The 17,663-nt window shown below is 42.0% G+C and overlaps 2 protein-coding genes across 2 annotated transcripts; one reads left to right on the forward strand and one right to left on the reverse strand.

The window, feature by feature from the left end:
• The first annotated feature begins 2,672 nt into the window (after positions 1–2,672).
• On the forward strand, positions 2,673–4,628 carry LOC124654316 (bZIP transcription factor 11-like). Its single transcript, XM_047193327.1, has 2 exons — positions 2,673–3,672; positions 4,092–4,628. Exons 1-2 carry the CDS (start codon positions 3,490–3,492, stop codon positions 4,368–4,370), a joined length of 462 nt encoding a protein of 153 aa, XP_047049283.1. The 5' UTR covers positions 2,673–3,489; the 3' UTR covers positions 4,371–4,628.
• An 8,098-nt stretch (positions 4,629–12,726) lies between these two features.
• LOC124651865 (small polypeptide DEVIL 4-like) lies at positions 12,727–12,846 on the reverse strand. The gene has a single exon (XM_047190888.1). It carries the CDS (start codon positions 12,844–12,846, stop codon positions 12,727–12,729), a length of 120 nt encoding a protein of 39 aa, XP_047046844.1.
• Positions 12,847–17,663: the final 4,817 nt, after the last annotated feature.

The raw sequence follows: 17,663 nt of genomic DNA on the forward strand, positions 1-17,663 counted from the left end.
GCCGCACTACATCCCGCCGCCATCAACCTTCAACGTGCTTCTTGGCTCCTCCTGGTTCAATAAACCTTGGTTTCTTTCTGAGGGAAAACTTGCTGCTGTGCGCATCATACCTTCCTCTTGGGGTTCCCAACGAACGTGTGAGTTACACGCCATCCCCCGCCAAGCTTTGGTGACCATTATCTAGCGGCGCCGCTACCTCTAGATTCTGTGTGACGTGCTAGTTTGAATGGAACCAGTCGGCCATCCACGCGAGCCCGGGAACGACAGCGCCGTCGTCGACATCCCGCAGGCCACCGTATCCTCAGCCTCGTCATCAATTTTGCCTCGGTCGATGCCCATGTTGCACCTGACGTGGACACTGGACCACCTGTCAATGACTGTCGGTAGAGTCTGCCTAGCTACAAAACGTAATTCCGTTTTAAATTCAAATTCTAGAAAAGTGTGTAAACTTTCCAAATTCATATCAAATTCAGTTTATATGAGAAAAATACAAATTAGATATCAAAATTATCATAAAAATAATGTCTATCCATTAAATATAATATCATTTTTAATAAAAATGAAAATTTAATTATTTAGGTACCACTACGTTTGGGGATGTCGTTTTGGCTCAATATACATGTTTGTGTCTTTTGTGTGCATTCATAAAGAAAAAGACATATGGTGTATGTGGTGGGGAGATAAACAAAAATCAAGTCGCTAACTTGAAAACTAAAAGCACCATTTTTTTTTCAACACAAGCCACCAAAGATGTCTTTTATTGATGAGAATTTGTAGAAAGTTGTAAGAGCAGGTGCAGCTTTGATCTTTAGTTTTTGATCCACAAATTATATGATCAAACATTTTTCTAAACTTTGATAACTTATATTTTGGAGAATACTTCGACTGGCCATGTGAAAATTCTGTCATTATTATGTCATGATAAAATGAGAATTACTTGTACAAGAAATTATTCATATCTAAAGAATTGTCAATTTTCCGCAAAAAATAAAAGATTTCTATTTTCTTGAGCAACTGGTGGAAGCTATGACTTTTATATAAAAAAACAACACGAATTAACCAGTCGGTAAAAAAAATGGTCTATACAGATACATCTGCGACGGACATCAACGGAGGCCAGAAACCAGGCCAGCCTATGGCGTCACTAAAGCAATCAAAACCGACACCTTAGAGCATCCCCACTCGTTGACGCTCCCCACGCCCAAATCCGGCAAAATTTTCGTCCGGATTGGATGAAGATTTGGCGTGGGGAGCGCCGAAGTTCCAGCCGTCCCCCCGGCAGGAAACCCCCAACCTCGACCATTTGACATATTTCAAACAAATTCAACATAAAATTTAACAAGTTCGGCAAACAAGAGTACGACGCCGGAAAACACTCTCACCGTGCAATGGATTGTCGGCGAAGTAGTCGGCGTACAACATGCATCAGCCCTCCATTCGCTGTCTCGGCTTGCACTTCCGGCGACCTCGTGCCGACCCACCACGTCGACCAGTTGCCAGTCCGGCGTACATGCTTGCCAAGCAACCAAGGATCATCATGTGCTCGTCGTCTTGGGCGGCTGCTGCCATCTCTTCTTGCATAAGCTCGACGAACATCTGCTCCTCCTCTTCGTCCGAGTCCATGGCCGGCGAGGCAAATGGACGAACACCTGACGGGCGTGGTCGAGGCAACCCGAGCCGCGAGCGACGAGGAGCAAGCAGGCCGGAAAACAGGCCGGCGGAAGAGCAGCCAGATAGGCCGTCGTCCAAAGACGGTGGAATATAGGCAAGTGGGGAAGGAGGGGCGGCGGAATCTGGGCAACAAGCCGGCGGGGTGGTGCCGGCGGCGAGAGAGATACGAGGGGTGGGGGAGATTTTGAGCGACGTGGCGGTGGGGTTCGTGCGTCGAGTCACCTACAGATCGGGCCCTTCCCCGCTTTTCACTCGTCCGGAGTCCCCGAGCGCTCCCCGGGGGGCCGGGGTGGCGTGGGCTCGCCGGATGGATGAAGGGCCAAATCCGGACGAAAACGAGGAACCGGGGGCGCGACTGGGCCGAATTACGCCGTCCGGATGGAAAAAACGCTCGCCGGGGGCCTCGACGGGGGCACGAGTGGAGATGCTCTTACAAACACGATGTCAATCTCGGAGGTGCGACAGACTCACGGGGCTCTCTAGTGCGAGCACCATTTGATCTTAGAGGCACGACTAATTCAGTCTGTCCAAACCTAATTAACAACTAAATGTTGATCAAAATTCAAAAAAAAATGATGATCGCACCTATAACTTCTGGAGGTACATCAAAACACACAAATAAAATGGAAAGAAGTTTATCTTCTCCTCGCTCGCACTTGATGATGCAATCCTTTACAACAGGGGAAAGCTTAATTATGTCTAAGAAGATAACTTTTAGGTTGACTGTCACGCTCTATTTTTTTTACTCCAAAAGTAGTTTCTGCTAATTGCTACACCACAGATGATGTCACAGACAATCAAACTAGGGACAGAAAAATCAGGCCAACCACTACGGAAAGATTCCTGATATTACAAGCAGATGCCACGGAAGATTCCAAATGCATCTCTCCTTCTTTCTGCTTTCCTGTCCACTACAGCCATTTTCTTTTTTCCCACAATTATTTCCCTCACTAAAACCCCAAGTTTTCTGGCTATAAATTGCACCACTCTACCAAGCTTCAATTCCCTTTTCCCCTCCTCCCCAGCTTCCTTGCAAGGTTTCATCCCTCTCGGCTCCTAGCAAGTAACAGCACAGACTGTTTTTGTTAATGCCAACTTGAGGGAATCTTGGCTGCTTCCTAAGCTTGCCCAAACTGGGCACAGGCCTGCCACCTGAGCCCAATCTCTCGTTTAACATCCTATCTTTCTTCTCAGATCTTAAATTTCCGTTAGGGAGGCTCTGCTCAAATATTCTTGTTGAATCATCCATTCCAGGGGAGGTTCTGCCAAAAAATTCTTCTCTGTTCATCCATTTCCAGGGGGAGGTTCTGCTAAAAAATTCTCTGCTACTATTTCGTTTCCAAGGGGAGGTTCTGCCAAAATTTCCTTCGAAATCAGTTTGATCTCAGGGGAGGTTCTGCCAAAATCTTGGCCACATATAACCAACACGTTTATCTGTCCTGAAAACAAAAACAGATAAATTTGCAAGGTAAATAAAAGAGCGGTGTGTTCTTGATGATAGACTAGCAGAGGAGCCGTATTAGCGTGTGTAGATGTTGTTGCTGGTCCTCTGTGAGCATATTCACTCCGGATTTATGGTCGGCTCAGCGATCACTCGCCTTGTCCAGTCCTTCTCCGTTGTCTTCCTCTACTGGTTCTACGTCTTCTCCCTAAGCTCCCTTTAGTTGCAGTTCCTTGGTGTTAAACTAAGCCTTTTCTTCTTTAACAAAATAATCAAAGCTAGTAAGTGAGGCACCCAGTAACGGTACAACCTGTACTTATAAGAAATAAGGGAAAGTGAAATTGGTGTGCCTACGCCAAAGTTGCTGAGAGGTGACCATGTCAAGTGGGACCTCGTTTGGGTCGAGCCAGGGGACCCGAAGTTCCAGGTCCGAGGAGGATTCCCCGGACCTCCGAGCTCAGATGGAGAAGAGGAGAAAGAGGAGGAAGGAGTCGAACCGCGAGTCAGCGCGCCGTTCTAGGGTGCGGAAGCAACAACACCTCGACGACCTCTCTTCACAGGTTAGTCATACTCCTACAAGTTACAAATATGCTACAGTACTTATAAGTGCACACAAGTCTAGTATTTAAATCTAATTTTATTGTTTCATTGTCCTATATAATCTAGTATATTATTTATGAGAGCTTGCACTCATGTGCAGGTGAAAAGAAAAATACATGAAAACAAAGGTCCATTTGAAATATCTGCTCGGACAAAACTCAATTATTGTGAATTCTCCTCATACCTAACGCTCCTACTTCCAAGTTCCAACAACACTACAAAGTCACATAGGTTGTGTTTTCACCAAACTAGGAGTATCACACCTTCCAAAGAAAAATAACAAGAACATGATAAAAAAAAGTTATATACATGTTACTTTTTCCAATAACGATCTTGATCTTGCTCTTGCTAAGAAGAATATTGTATGTTCCAAAAACAGGTGGATCAGCTGAAGAACCAGAAGCAACAACTCAGCATGGCACTGAGCATGACCACCCAGAACCTTGTGGCAGTGAAAGCTCAAAATTCAGTGATGCACACACAGAAGGTGGAGCTAGAGACCAGACTGTCTGCCCTAGGAGAGATCATCTACTGCATGAACTCAATCACCAACGCTACAAATCCTGTCTCCATGGGTACCGCAGCAAGCAGTGCCTGCGACATTTTTGGCACCAGCAGCACATGGAGCCAGCCCATAGACTTGTACCAGTGCTTCTAAGGGAAAATAAGAAATGAAAGAATGGTTGATATTGTCATAGATGGTAGGGCCAAAATGTATCAAGTTCTGTTTCAATCATGTAGGGCCTTTGTGTCACCATTGATGTGTGCCTCTCTCTCCTTATTGTTTATTTTGCTGTAATGGTTGGTGAGAGGAGTGGAATCAATGGGTCAGTTCGTCAAAGAAAGAGGCTGGGAATTTTGTACTGCTCCTGATGGTGATGTCTAGCTAGTAAAATGTGGATTTCGTGCCTCTTTATATGCAAAGTGCTTCTCCACCTTCACACCTAATTATCTCCATGTAGATTCTTTTTTATCATCTGTGTTTATTTTGCTCTTGATCGGGCTCAAATATTTTTATTAATCTTTTTGTGATGTCAAGCTAGGTTTATGCACATAAGCCTTATTTTGCAGATTGTTGTTGGATGTACTAAAGAAGCATGCACCATTTAGATGTGAAAAGAATAAGTAAAAAAGATATTGATGAAACAGAATAAATAGAAGTGGTAGTTGCAGGGTTTTTTCCGAAAGGGAGGCTATGCCAACTTCTGCATCAATCGATGCGTACAACCATATTTATTATTTTATTCAACAAAGGTCTGATAAAGATCATACATCAAAACATCCAAAACCACCACGCAATACCTACAAACCTAACAATGGATGAAGATCATGCCAACATGGCCTTATTACCTAGAACCACAAAAAAAAAACCATCAACTAAGAAACGGGAATATCGCATACCCCGAGACACCCACTAAGCGCAAGGGAAGAGTTTATCCGGACTAACAGACTCTTACTGAGCACATCATGCACACGCTAGAGGAAGCCGTCACCACCATCATACCGCCGAGCAATTCACAGGATAAATATCCGCACAAACTTCGTGATTCCTGGCATCGATGTCACTACAACGCCAGATAACACTTCCTCCCTGAACGTGCCGACATCACGCAACCGCCGTCAAGACCCCGCTGCACCACGCTGCGGAGTCTCACCGTCGTCGAAGCGCTAGGAGGGGAACGACCACTAGTACACCGCAATGCACACCTCCAAGATTATTGCCCCAAGGAGGGGAACGATGAACATGCCTCTCCATCATTAGATTCATAGATCAGTGGTTTCCCCTGGAGGGTATCAGAAGGAGATGGGAGATTCACCTCAATGATGCCTTCAAAAACGCACAAGTCATCGCCATCTCCGGCTCGGGCCAAAGCCAAAACCTAGGGTTTTCAACCGGATATGCTAAACCAATATGCTGTCCCGCCACTTGTACATCAGAGTAACCAAGCTGACCACCTCCAGTGGAAGGAGACCACCCCGCATCCACTGGCTGGTCAGTGAGACCTCTGCCGCCACCAACTCTGGAACAACATCCCCTCACCGGGACGGCGATAAGCACCGTCAGATGGAGGGAACACCACTGGAAGAGGGACTCAAGGGGGCTCGACGAGAGCTACCAATCATGGACGCGTCGCCAAGGGCACCCAATCTGCCGCGTGAGAGAGCCCCCGCCGCCAGCCGCCACCGGGCGCCACCCGATCTGCATCCTGAAACCACGGCATTCCGCGACCAGGATGGTGTGCCAAGCCATCTGTCGCGTTGCCGGCAAAGACGCCCCGCCATTTTTTTTTGAAATGGGGCGCCCCGCCGTGGCGCCCGCCGAACTGCCACGGCCAAGCCTAGGCGTCAGCTCTCGCTGATTCTATGAGCAAGAGGACGAGGAGATCCCCGTCGACGCCGCCGATCAGGCTTTGCCTGGCCGTGTATAGAGGCGGCGGCGAGGGAGGAGGAGGGGAGGATGTTTGTGGCAGGGTGGTTAGGGTGAGAGTTGAAGGGTAAGCATTTGTTTGTAAGCAGTCCATGTTAGTGCAGGTAAGCATCTCTTTTTAATCAGTGCATGCTAGTGCAGAGAGTCGATCAAGCACAGTTAAACTTCGACAAAGTGATGACTGATTTTTTTTTCGAAATGGGAGCTTAGAGCCCCAGCCTCTGCATCTAGAAGATGCACACGGCCGTTTTATTATGGCATTGTTTTAAAGTATCAAAACATCCAGCAAAAAGATATTACACCCCGCTCACGGGTCAATCAAAGTGGCTGTAAAAATCAGCCACAGAAAGAAAGATGAAACCATATAAAGTCTAAGTGCCATCTCCAATGCGTCTAGATTGCAACCAGCCACCCTGGCTGAAAATAGCCCGAACGACCGCCATCAAACGATTGCATCCGGTATCCAAAGGTTCCCGCTGCTCCACAGGGAGGAGGTATGACCATAGGTGAATCAACGAAGCCGCCCTGTGAATAACCTGTAAGAAATTTGGATTAGCACACCTATTAAAAACGACCTCATTCCGACAATTCCAAATTGTCCAAACTAAAGCACAAACCCCAATACGGATTCGTTCCTTTGTTTTTTTATCAATCCCATTTAACCAATTACCAAACAAATTAGTTATGTTCATGGGTGGAGGTATACTAAAAGTAAAATGTACTACTCTCCAAACTAAGCGAGAAAAATGGCAAGAAATGAAAAGATGATCTATTGTTTCTCTTTGACCGCAAAAGACACAATCAGTACATCCATTCCATCTTCGTTTTGCCAGGTTATCTTTTGTTAAAATCACCTTGTTATAAAGGAACCACATAAAGATCCTAATCTTGAGTGGTACCTTTATCTTCCACAAGTATTTTTTTCAAAAAAACCGTATGGCCATTCAAATAATCAGCATACAAAGATTTAACTGAGAAAATACCAGTGGAAGAGAGCTTCCATACAAAACTATCTGGTTCATTTGATAAGTGATGACTGATGAGGGGCAAACCTATATTTCTCCAAGTTATCAAAGTTAGAGACCTTCGCAGTACTAGGAAAGCAAGTGTTACCTTTCCAATGCTATTTGTGAATGTGAAAAATTAGGTATGGATGGCAAAAAGCACGCATTCTCTCAACATAATTTTAGTAATATGGAATGTGTACAAGATTTGGAACAAAGTGTTATCATACTGAACTGAATATTTGTTTTCTTTCCTCCAAAATTTATTTAAATGCAGGCAGGACCACCTATGATGTGCCGACCTCTGCCTAAGCTGAATCTGCATTTTCATGTTCTGTTACTATAGCTTAGGTTTGTTCTTGATTGTTAGGTTTTGTAGGCCTGTTTCTTGCTTTATCCTTTCTATCAGTTTTGAAGACCTTTGGCTTTAAATTGTTCTTGTTGTACTTTCACCATCATGGAGTACTCCTTATAATCTAAGAGTTCTTTATGGCATGTATTTAGATGCATGCTCAAGAAAAAACAATTATACGGAACTCAAGTATGTACATAGTACTGAATTTCAAAATTTGGAAATCTTACCTCTGACACAACTAAAAGTACAACATCATAACAATTGTCATCATGGAAAAGCAAAAGGCATGTCTGATTGTGGAGGGAATAGAATAATTCCATCAGCAAGATATCACTTGGTATTGAGTATATACTGCAATCTCCTGCATGGCTTTACATTTCAGGGCATGCCCAATGCACTGCCCTAGAGCTACTGTTTCACACCTTTAACTAGGTTTGGGTGGTCCAAAGTAGGTTCGGATGAGGAGGTAGCCTCTTCTTTACGAAGTGGGATCTTCAGCCTTAAAAGCATGCTTTTTGGAGAGAGAAAGAGATACATAGTGTCATATTTGTGGATTCCTTCTCTCTTTTTTCTCACTAAAGTTGTAGCTTCCATTGGAGATATAAAATTAACCATGTTGCTTCTGACAACTTTTTTACATAGAGCAACTAGTTGTGTATGCCACCATTGCTCATGCCCTCGGCCTCTCTGATCTTAACAAGAAGGATAACGCATGCATAATTTCTCTTTTTTTATCTGACAAAGATTGTAGCAGGCTAATCCTCTAAAAGGCATGAGTTTATAGGACACGAGGAGTGCCTCGGTGGCCCCCCCTACCTCCATGGTTCTGAAAAGTTAGAGTTGCTTCAGCTTTTTTTTTATCTGTGAAGCTACTTCAGCTTTTGGTACAAATAGGTGGAGTTAGCTCCGCAGAACAGGAAAACACGAATCACCGTTTATTTACGTCCCACTGCCACCGATAAGTGACCAAACCGTTACGCACTTCTTATCTTTCTCCCCCTCCTCTCCCGGGCATGTTTCCCAACGCCCAGACTCTTCCCCGATTTGACTTCACCGCAACGCGGTTCACGCCTGCCGCCACCGAATTGAGGCCGCCGGCGAACGAATCAACGTACCTTCCATCGGAGTCAAACTTGTCTGATTCGTTCGCATTGCCGCGCAAATCGAGTTGTAACTCGATGCTGCTGCCGCCAGAAGCTTGTTGTGGCCACCTCAACCAACTTCGTCCTGGGTGAGGCAGCGTGGGAAAATAAAAGGAGGGTGTTATCCATTACAGAGCATTGGCAAATCGGAAAATAGTCTGGGCGCTGGGAAACATGCCCGGGAGAGGAGGGGGGAGAAAGATAAGACGTGTGTAACGTTTTGGTCACTTACCGGTGGCAGTAAGATGTAAATAAACAGCCGCTCCGTGTTTTCCTATTCCGCGGAATCAACTCCATATATTTGTACCAAAAGCTTTTCCACAGATAAAAAAAAAGCTGAAGCAGCTCAAACTTTTCAGAACCATGAAGCTAAGGGGGGCACCGAAGCACTCCTCATAGGACAAATCTTGGTTGAAGGACCAAGATAAAAACAAGCCAGAGCCAAGTAACCAACCATGTGAAGAAAGATCTAGAAGATGTGCAATCCCCAAAAGAAACCCCCCAAAAGGAGGGATAATCTATGCCTTTGTCTTGTTAGGAACTGTAGAACAGTGAGAGCACTTATCATCAGTCTTTATTTCACAAACGAGGATGCCACTATTGTACTTTGCAAAAAGCTCTGTGCTCCCACAAGCACTAACCCAATTATCACCTTTTGCAAAAACCAAACTCTCATTCCAGCTATGATATGATCTCAAGTCTCAGCTATAGAAATGTTTGCTCCAATGCGTTTGTGTTTTGTAATTTTGATCTAGGAAACATGAGCAGTTTATTGAAAAAGGAAACATGAGCAAGCTGATCAAGGCTGCATCGAATGTGAAAACCTGATCCATCCAGTAGGATTTTAACTCATCATCTGTCTTATAAACAGCTTAGCTATCGCGCTCCATGCCAGTCTGGTGAGAGGATAGTGGGGTGAAAATTCGGAGCAATTGGTAGATTCGGCATCAAGCATCAAAATATGTCAGAGTCGGACATGGAAATGGTACCAACTAATGATGGACAAATCAATATCAACGCTTGATTTCACTAACTTGAAAAATTGAAAGCCAGAAAGTAAGGGAGGGGTAAACCTCCGAATTTCTCGCAAAACAATGTCAGGAAAGGAGGTAGAAACATTACTCACATCATTTTTTATTAATTTCAATTCTTAATATCTTGACAAACAATGTACAGCTCTTGCATACATCACAGATACAGCAAACAATTTGAGTCAATACACTAGCCAGTCAGAGAGATTAGTACGAGAAAATGTGAAGATTTGTTCCCAATTTCTTGGTCTATCATGCCAGCTTAGGAGCATCATGACACATCAACTGATGATGTATATCCTAGCCTTTTTTTTTTCCTTGAAAGCCCTATATATTGAGCCCATTAGGCTTCAGATCATGATCACCCACCCTCATGTTGATCATCTAGAGAATGTTTCTCTTTTTTGGCTATGTGCATCCGTAATGCCATTAGGGCATTCCGTTGTTGCAGAGGTTGGGTGTAATGGATATCTTTTGATATTAATATATTTCCTTTATCGAAAAAAATGTTAGAGAATGTTTCTCTTTTGGATTTGAGATTCCAAACTCTGGTTGTGTTGGGTTTTGGAGTTTCTAACGTTGTGGTTTCTATTGGAAGTTGCCATGACATTTTTTTTAAAGGGCAGTTTCCAGTGGGTGCGTCTCCCGTTTATCCCTATTTAGATGGTTGATACATGTATCAACCTTGAGTGATCCGTGAAAACTTGTAATAATTTTAACGTTGTGACTTGGCTACTTTTTAATAAAGAAATAAAGGCCGTATGCATCTTTTCGATGCAGAGGCAGGGGTTGATCCCCATTTCGAAAAAAAAAATCAGAGCACCAGTGTTAACTCCATGCATATTTTTCGATAATGGGCGCTTTATTAACTCCATGCATATGAACACATACCCTTTAATTAACTTATCACTGAGTCCGTGTATGCATAAAGAAAAGAAAGTCTTATGTGATCTTGGAATAATGTAGTTGAAGTTCCTGATGCCTGGTTGACCCAATGATAAATAATAGACTATTCACTTTGTGCATCATCTGCACCGCACAATGGATAAATCAGAAAATAAACTTTTTGATAAGGATGACTAAGCTGGGAAAGGGATATCGCATAGAGGCACTACAATGTGTGCCAATGAAATTCATGCCATAGTGCATACCTAAATTTAGTTTTTATTCAATGATTAAACAGTGCAAATATATATATTGCCAAGGAAAAAATCATTCTTATTTTTTCCACCAAAACGTGAGAAAATTAAGTAACACAACATGGCAAGCATATATCGTCGACGATTGCTTTACTGACACAACATGGGTTGTCTGTATTAGGGACAATCTGAACAGATCATGCAGGACACTTAACTAAGGCAATGTCAAACTTAGGTTAAAAAAAATTGAGGAGGTAGAGAGGTCAGCACCACTGCACCAATAATTTCTACATGGGTATCACAGTAACTTCCACAGTCAACTACTTGTTATGCAAAGCCAGCACAGTTCTGGATGTCAACTGAAACCCTGCTCCCAAAAGGCAAGCTTGGCAGACAAACAGATGCAAGTACGCTCTAAACAAAGCATCTGACTGACTCTGCTTATTAACCTCCAGTTATGTACATTGAACCTGCCTGTCAGTTACATGCCTGCTGCTAAATCTTTAGTGGTTTTTCTTTCTTGGAAATGTTTGAACCTTCAGAATCGTAAACACAATCTAGGGAGGAATGGAAGCAGACATGTTCATGCTAAATATCGCAACCCGCCAGCCGCGAGGGCTCCTGCAGCGCAAGGAGTCAAGCACACCACCGTCGTCCGCCAGTCAGGCTTCCAGTGGCGGCGAGGTGGGCTGCCCTCCTGGAAAGAATCAGGCGTCCGTGCCTGTTCGGAAGACAATTGTGTAACCTTCATGGCTTTACATTTCGGTTGTTCTGAGATCTGTTAACAGGTGGAGAATTTCTCTTTTCAGATCTGACAAATGTTGCAGTAGCAGCTTCCTTCATCAGAGGCTACTTTTCCAGACGAATTTTGCTTGCAGGATCAAGAATAACACACCAACATCGAACGTATTATGAAGAAAGATCTAGAAGATGTGTAATCCTCAAAAGACAACTCAAAAAGGATGGCTAGATCCACGCTTTCGCCTTCGTGAGAACTGTAGAACAGTGAGAGCACTAATCGTCAGGCTTTTCCAAAGTGGGCGTTTCACTAGGATGACATCAGGCTTTATTACGCAAACGAGGAAGTCACTGTTGTACTTTGCCAAAAGGTAAGTCCTCCCACAAGCTCCAACAGATTGATCAACTTTTAAAATTTTATTTTTCTAATTGCGGTTAGGGTAGCCAATGAATTTGTGCGGATCAGAATGAGCCACTCAGAGGCAGATAGTGTTTTTATAATTTAGATCAGAAACTACAGCAAGCCGATTGAGATTGCATGAAAAACCCACAAACTGGATTCATTCAGGTGGGAATTAAACTCAAGGCCTATCTTATAAACCGCCGAGATATAGTGCTATGTGCAGTTTGACGATAGAAGAGTTGAGTGAAGAATTCAGAGCAAATGGGACATCAAACATCAAAAACCATCAGTGTCAGACTTGGAAATGATACAGTACCAGCTAATGATTGCAAATTCCATAGCAAGTCTGCTAGTCTGACCTTTGTGCGCGTATGGTACATGCCAGATACTCCGACCTGCGCCAAGAAAATTTTGGTTTATGTTATCTCGATGCTTCGCTTTTTTGTCGGACGCATCAAAATACATCGCATATTTGCAGAACAACGCCAAAAGGGCGTAGGTATAAATTTGGTTACTTGATTTTCCACCTTGCATACCAACATTTCAAGAAGATGGAAACCTCCGAGATTTCCCAAAAAAAAAAAACACATCAAGAATAAAGGGTGGAACCAGTACTCACATAACTTGACATTCATTTCTAATCTTCATACCTTTACAGGTTATATACAGCTGATGCATACATCAGAGATAGAGACCAAAATTTTAGCCAATAGACTGGCCAGTCAGAGAGATTAGTAAGAGAAAATGGGAAGAAAACTGCTCCCAATTGTTTGATCAATCATGCCATCTTAGGAGCATGACGACGCATCGACGGATGATGTAGAGCCTGGCTTTCTTCTCCTTGAGAGCCCTCTTGATCCCGTTGAGCTTCAGATCATGAGCACCCACCCTCATCTTGATAATCTACAAAGTTACTCTTCTGGATTTGAGGTTTCAGACTCTTCTTTGTGTTGGGTCTTACAGTTTGCAATGGTGTGGTTTATATAGGCAGTTGCCATGTGGGCCGTGTCAGCTGAAGAGTTTTCTTCTAACTACATGCTTGTGCACCGCATATCTTTAAGTAACTTATCACTGCGTCCATGACTGCATAAAGAAAACAAAGTCGTATGTGATCTTGGAGTACTCTAGTTCAAGTTCGTGTTGCCTGGTTGACTTGTGATATTTAATACTCCCTTTGATCCATAATAACTGTCGGTGATTTAGTACAAAGTTTGTACTAAATCTCGGACATATATTTTGGTTCGGAGGGAGCAGAATAAATAGAAATTCTAGTCTGGCTAGCTATAGTGGCCAAACATTGCGGTATCGGCTGATTCGGCTCCACTGCAAGATGAATAAATAAATAAACTTTAGGATAATGATGACTAAGCCTCGATTTGTGGCTGTTAATTTTTTTATGTGCTTATTTTATAATTTATTGTACAAATTAGCCATAAGAGCAAGTACAATAGAGTCCAGTCAGCTGACTATAAGACATTAAATAATATATTTTAGATGAGTTGGAGGAGAGAGAAGAAGAGAGAGAAGGGAGGTATGCTACTATGTAATAGCCAGCTCTTGCACGTGCTCCTAGGCACCTTGTGAGAGTGAAAGGTGGGCCATATATTAGTAAAGTACTACATTCTTATAGCCAACTATTGTACATGTTAGCTATATGATGACTACAAATGATATGACATCTTGTTATAGCCAACAGTTGGCTATACTATTGAAATTGCTCTAATAGTTACAAAAACGGGTCAAAGAGACTCTCAAATAGACAAACGTGAGTTGAACTAATGAGATAATCAAAATCAAAATGCATTCTAAGCTACGAAAGGGATACCACATGTCCGCATAAAGGCACAACATTGTGTACCAATGGAAATTTCATGTTATTGTACATTTACTTAATATTCATTTCTCATTCACGGATTAAATAACTCAAACATATCGCAAATGCAAACCTTTCCTATTTGTCCACCAAAAGGTGACAAAATTAAGTAACACAACATGTCATCCATGTATCTGCAACGTTTGCTTTGTTGACACAGCATGGGTTGTCTGGTTTAGGGATAATATGAACATAGCATGCAGGAAACTTAACTAAGCCAATGTTAAACATAGGTTGACATTTTCTATGAGGGGGAAGAAAAGTCAGCACCAATGACTTCCATAGGGGTATCAGTTTATCACAATAGCTTCCATTGTCAACTAGTACTTATAATGCAAAATTGCAAAGTCAGCACAGTTTGTGGATGTCAACTGAAAGCCTCCTCCCAAAAGGCAAGCTTGGCAGACAAACAGATGCAAGTAAGTTCTAAAAAAACAGCACAGTCATGTACATCGAACCTGCCTGTCACTTACGTGCTTGCTGCCACTGATCATTTGGTGTTTTTTTTCCCTTTTTAGAAATTTTTAGATCTGGAGAATCTTAAACACAATCTAGGAGAGCAATGGCAGTAGACTTGTATCCATACGAAACTTTTCGCTTACATTAAAGTTGGCAGTACTAATTATACAAAACTTATGCATCTTCTTTTGAGTTAAATTTTTTCAATATCTATCATTCTTCTCACTATCCGCAAATAATGAGAACAAAATATAATTTTTTTAATGAGAACAAAATATATGTAGGAGTGGAACGAACTTAGCCTTCAGAAAGCACCGAGTCCTCCGAATGATGACGATGATTGTGCCTAATCGGGTTGAAGGTCCTAAACCCAACTTCCAATGTCTAGCAATATTTATTTTTCTTAACACAAGTTTAGGTGAAATTATTCTAAATCCCCGGTTAAAAATCGGAATGAGAGGAGCGGAATTTCGAATCCTATTTGGACCAAAAACTAAAATGGACAACCTGGATACTATATTTTGTTAGATTTCTTTTTCGAGAGACAGAGAGCTAAAGTATGTTTTTATTTTAGATAATATAAGGTTATCTCCCGGCTTCTGCTCTTGAAATGTTCAAGACATACACTGCCATGTCTTCTTCAAAAGTAACGGTCGCACGTTTAACAAATAAAACAATAATATGCCACACATTGACTAATAACAAAAAAAAATCATCGTCTGTATAGCCAGAAAGCTGCAACCTTATTATCAAGTGCAACTATAGGACCACATACACCAAAACAAACTAGGTAGCGATTTGAGCACTAAGACAATGCCTTTGAGAAGGAGGTAATTCTCATACAGAATATTTTTTAGAAAAATCATCTGACTTTACTAATTAACAGAAGATGTTACATCAGATTGAATAAACCAACAACAATAAAGAAAATGGCAGCTCTAAATTTACATGAAGTCACAATCTCTAGTTCCGTCAAATGCATCACGATGATCTTCCATTAATCCGGTGAAGAATTCTCAGAAGACCATATATGAACAAGATTGACTAACCTCCAAGGTTCTAAATAGACACATGAGCACCCACCACAAGGGTGATAACAAAACCATCTAACCACACCATGGCTCAACACACACACCTCACATGGCAGGCAGTTAAACAGTTGTTTCATCACCGTACCACGGAAGGAGAAGACCATAATGACAATATTACAAAATGGAAGAAACCAGGATACCACTAACTCCCCGACATCAACTGTGAAGGTCACACCGGGACGAGATGGGGCCAAAAGACATTACTCCACAGGACGATGCCTCCACCATCGAGACATCGCCACCAAGGACACATTAAACTACTCCCTCCGTTTCATAATTATTGTCATGGTTTTAGTTCAAATTTGTATAATCACGACAAGCATTATGGAACAGAGGGACTAACATGGAAAGAAAAACTACATACCATGTAAAGATCAGAGGTTTCCGCCACTTCTGAGTGGCTAGAAGGCCACCGAAGATGATGGAAATCAATGTAGATGGACGTGCAAAACGAGGGGGCCTGGAGGCTACTCGTATGTGACATCGCTAGAACTATTCATCCAAAGCACATGTTTTTATCCTAAATTACACGGAACACCAAGATAACACATTCATGAGAAAATATCACGCCAGTGTTATTGTGTTGGATCCAGCCAGCAAAGGCTTTCTCCTTGGCCCACTAAACCAACATCGCTCGACCTAAACGATGAAGGCCAGATCATATATTATATACACTACACTGCAACGCATGCGTCATAATCCACTTCGCTTGTGGAGAGTGTAACAATTTCCACCTATGGTTTAGATCAGCGAGGAAACTCGCAAATTGTATAGTGTCGTGTCGTCTAGGACCATGCCAAAACTGGCAATGCATCCACTCCATCCACAATAATTTGGGACCGTCGTGACATCATCATTTATCCTACAGGTGCTGCCCAGGGATCCCCACCTCCCAAGGGGCAAGTCTCCTGACGTCACCTCACGGCTGCACCGTGATCGTGTTGTCCAGAAGAAAGACCCGTTCTGTCCTACACCAGCATCGATATGTCGTAGCACAACATCGGACAAGCTGGAGCAGGGTGCCAAGATTCAATGTCGTGCAGGTCTCGCCTCCATTTCACAACAACACGCCAAAATGAATTGATGTTATTTTCTTCTATAGGATTTTAAACTGCTAGAAGGGGATATTGTAATGGAAACAAATATGTAGAAATATCATTGGTGAGTCTTATGAGTCATCTTGCTTAGGCCCAGTTCTTTCTAGCTTATGGAAAGGAACTAGATGTAGCTTAATTTTCTCCCCAGTCAATCTCCAAATCTTTCATATGAGAAAAGGCTGCCCGAAACCAGCTTCCAGATCTTCTCATACCCCCTCTATGGCTCTATGTACTTTCCCTAGCTCATGCCGACTTACATCCTGAACCAATTCCAACCCCGGATCCCTCTCTGTTGACTCCAATGTATACGGTTAACCAGATACCACCACGGTGTCGTTGTTGTTTGTAGAAAAGTTTAAGCCTCTGTGGTAGCAAAATAAATTTGAAGTATTTTAGCAATACTACAATTTCTCAAAATACCGCAGTTTTAAATAATTTGATGTGTTTGGCTGTAACTAAAGATTGTGGTATTAATAATTCATTATCTCTGAAAACATGTTATTTTTGAAGTATTGAAAAACATCTCCTAACCGCTAAAGTATTGTTATGCCAGGCAGTCAAATACTATGGTTTTGTAATACTTTGGTTTTATAAAAACTTCGTTGCCAAACTAGGCCAAAGCTATTTCTGGAGAAAATGAAGCCAACAAAACTAGCTTTAGCATGTTGGGTCATTTGTCACACCTCAGAGGAAGGAGGCGTAAGGGGTGAGTGAGCCAAACAATAAGGAAGAGGTGGATGTCCAAAATCCTGCTTTCCTTTAACAAAAAATGAGAGGTGAGCAAAAAATAATATTTTCGAAATTCCATAAATCAAGGTTGGTAAAGGGTACTAAATGAATTAAAAATATCCAGAAAAAACAGGAGGCATAATAAATGTGCAAAATTTATCAAAAACTTGGAAAAAATAGTAGTCTTTTATTCAATTAAATAACATTGTATTATAAAATTTAAAGTACATTTGAAGTAAGTCTACAAATAAACAAGAAATAAATTAAATAATTCCATGAAAATATCTTTCAATGAATTATGTACTTGTGATGAACCATCTATATTTTTATATATTTCTATCTGGAATTTTGAGATTACAAGATTTTCTTTAATTAGTTGGAAGTATTTTCACAAAACTTTTAAAATGGAGTAAAATGTTTTGTGTTAGATTCCTTCATGGAATAATTAGTCTAAAATATTTT

This window comes from Lolium rigidum, chromosome 5 (assembly GCF_022539505.1).
Source record: "Lolium rigidum isolate FL_2022 chromosome 5, APGP_CSIRO_Lrig_0.1, whole genome shotgun sequence".
NCBI classification, from domain to species: domain Eukaryota; kingdom Viridiplantae; phylum Streptophyta; class Magnoliopsida; order Poales; family Poaceae; genus Lolium; species Lolium rigidum.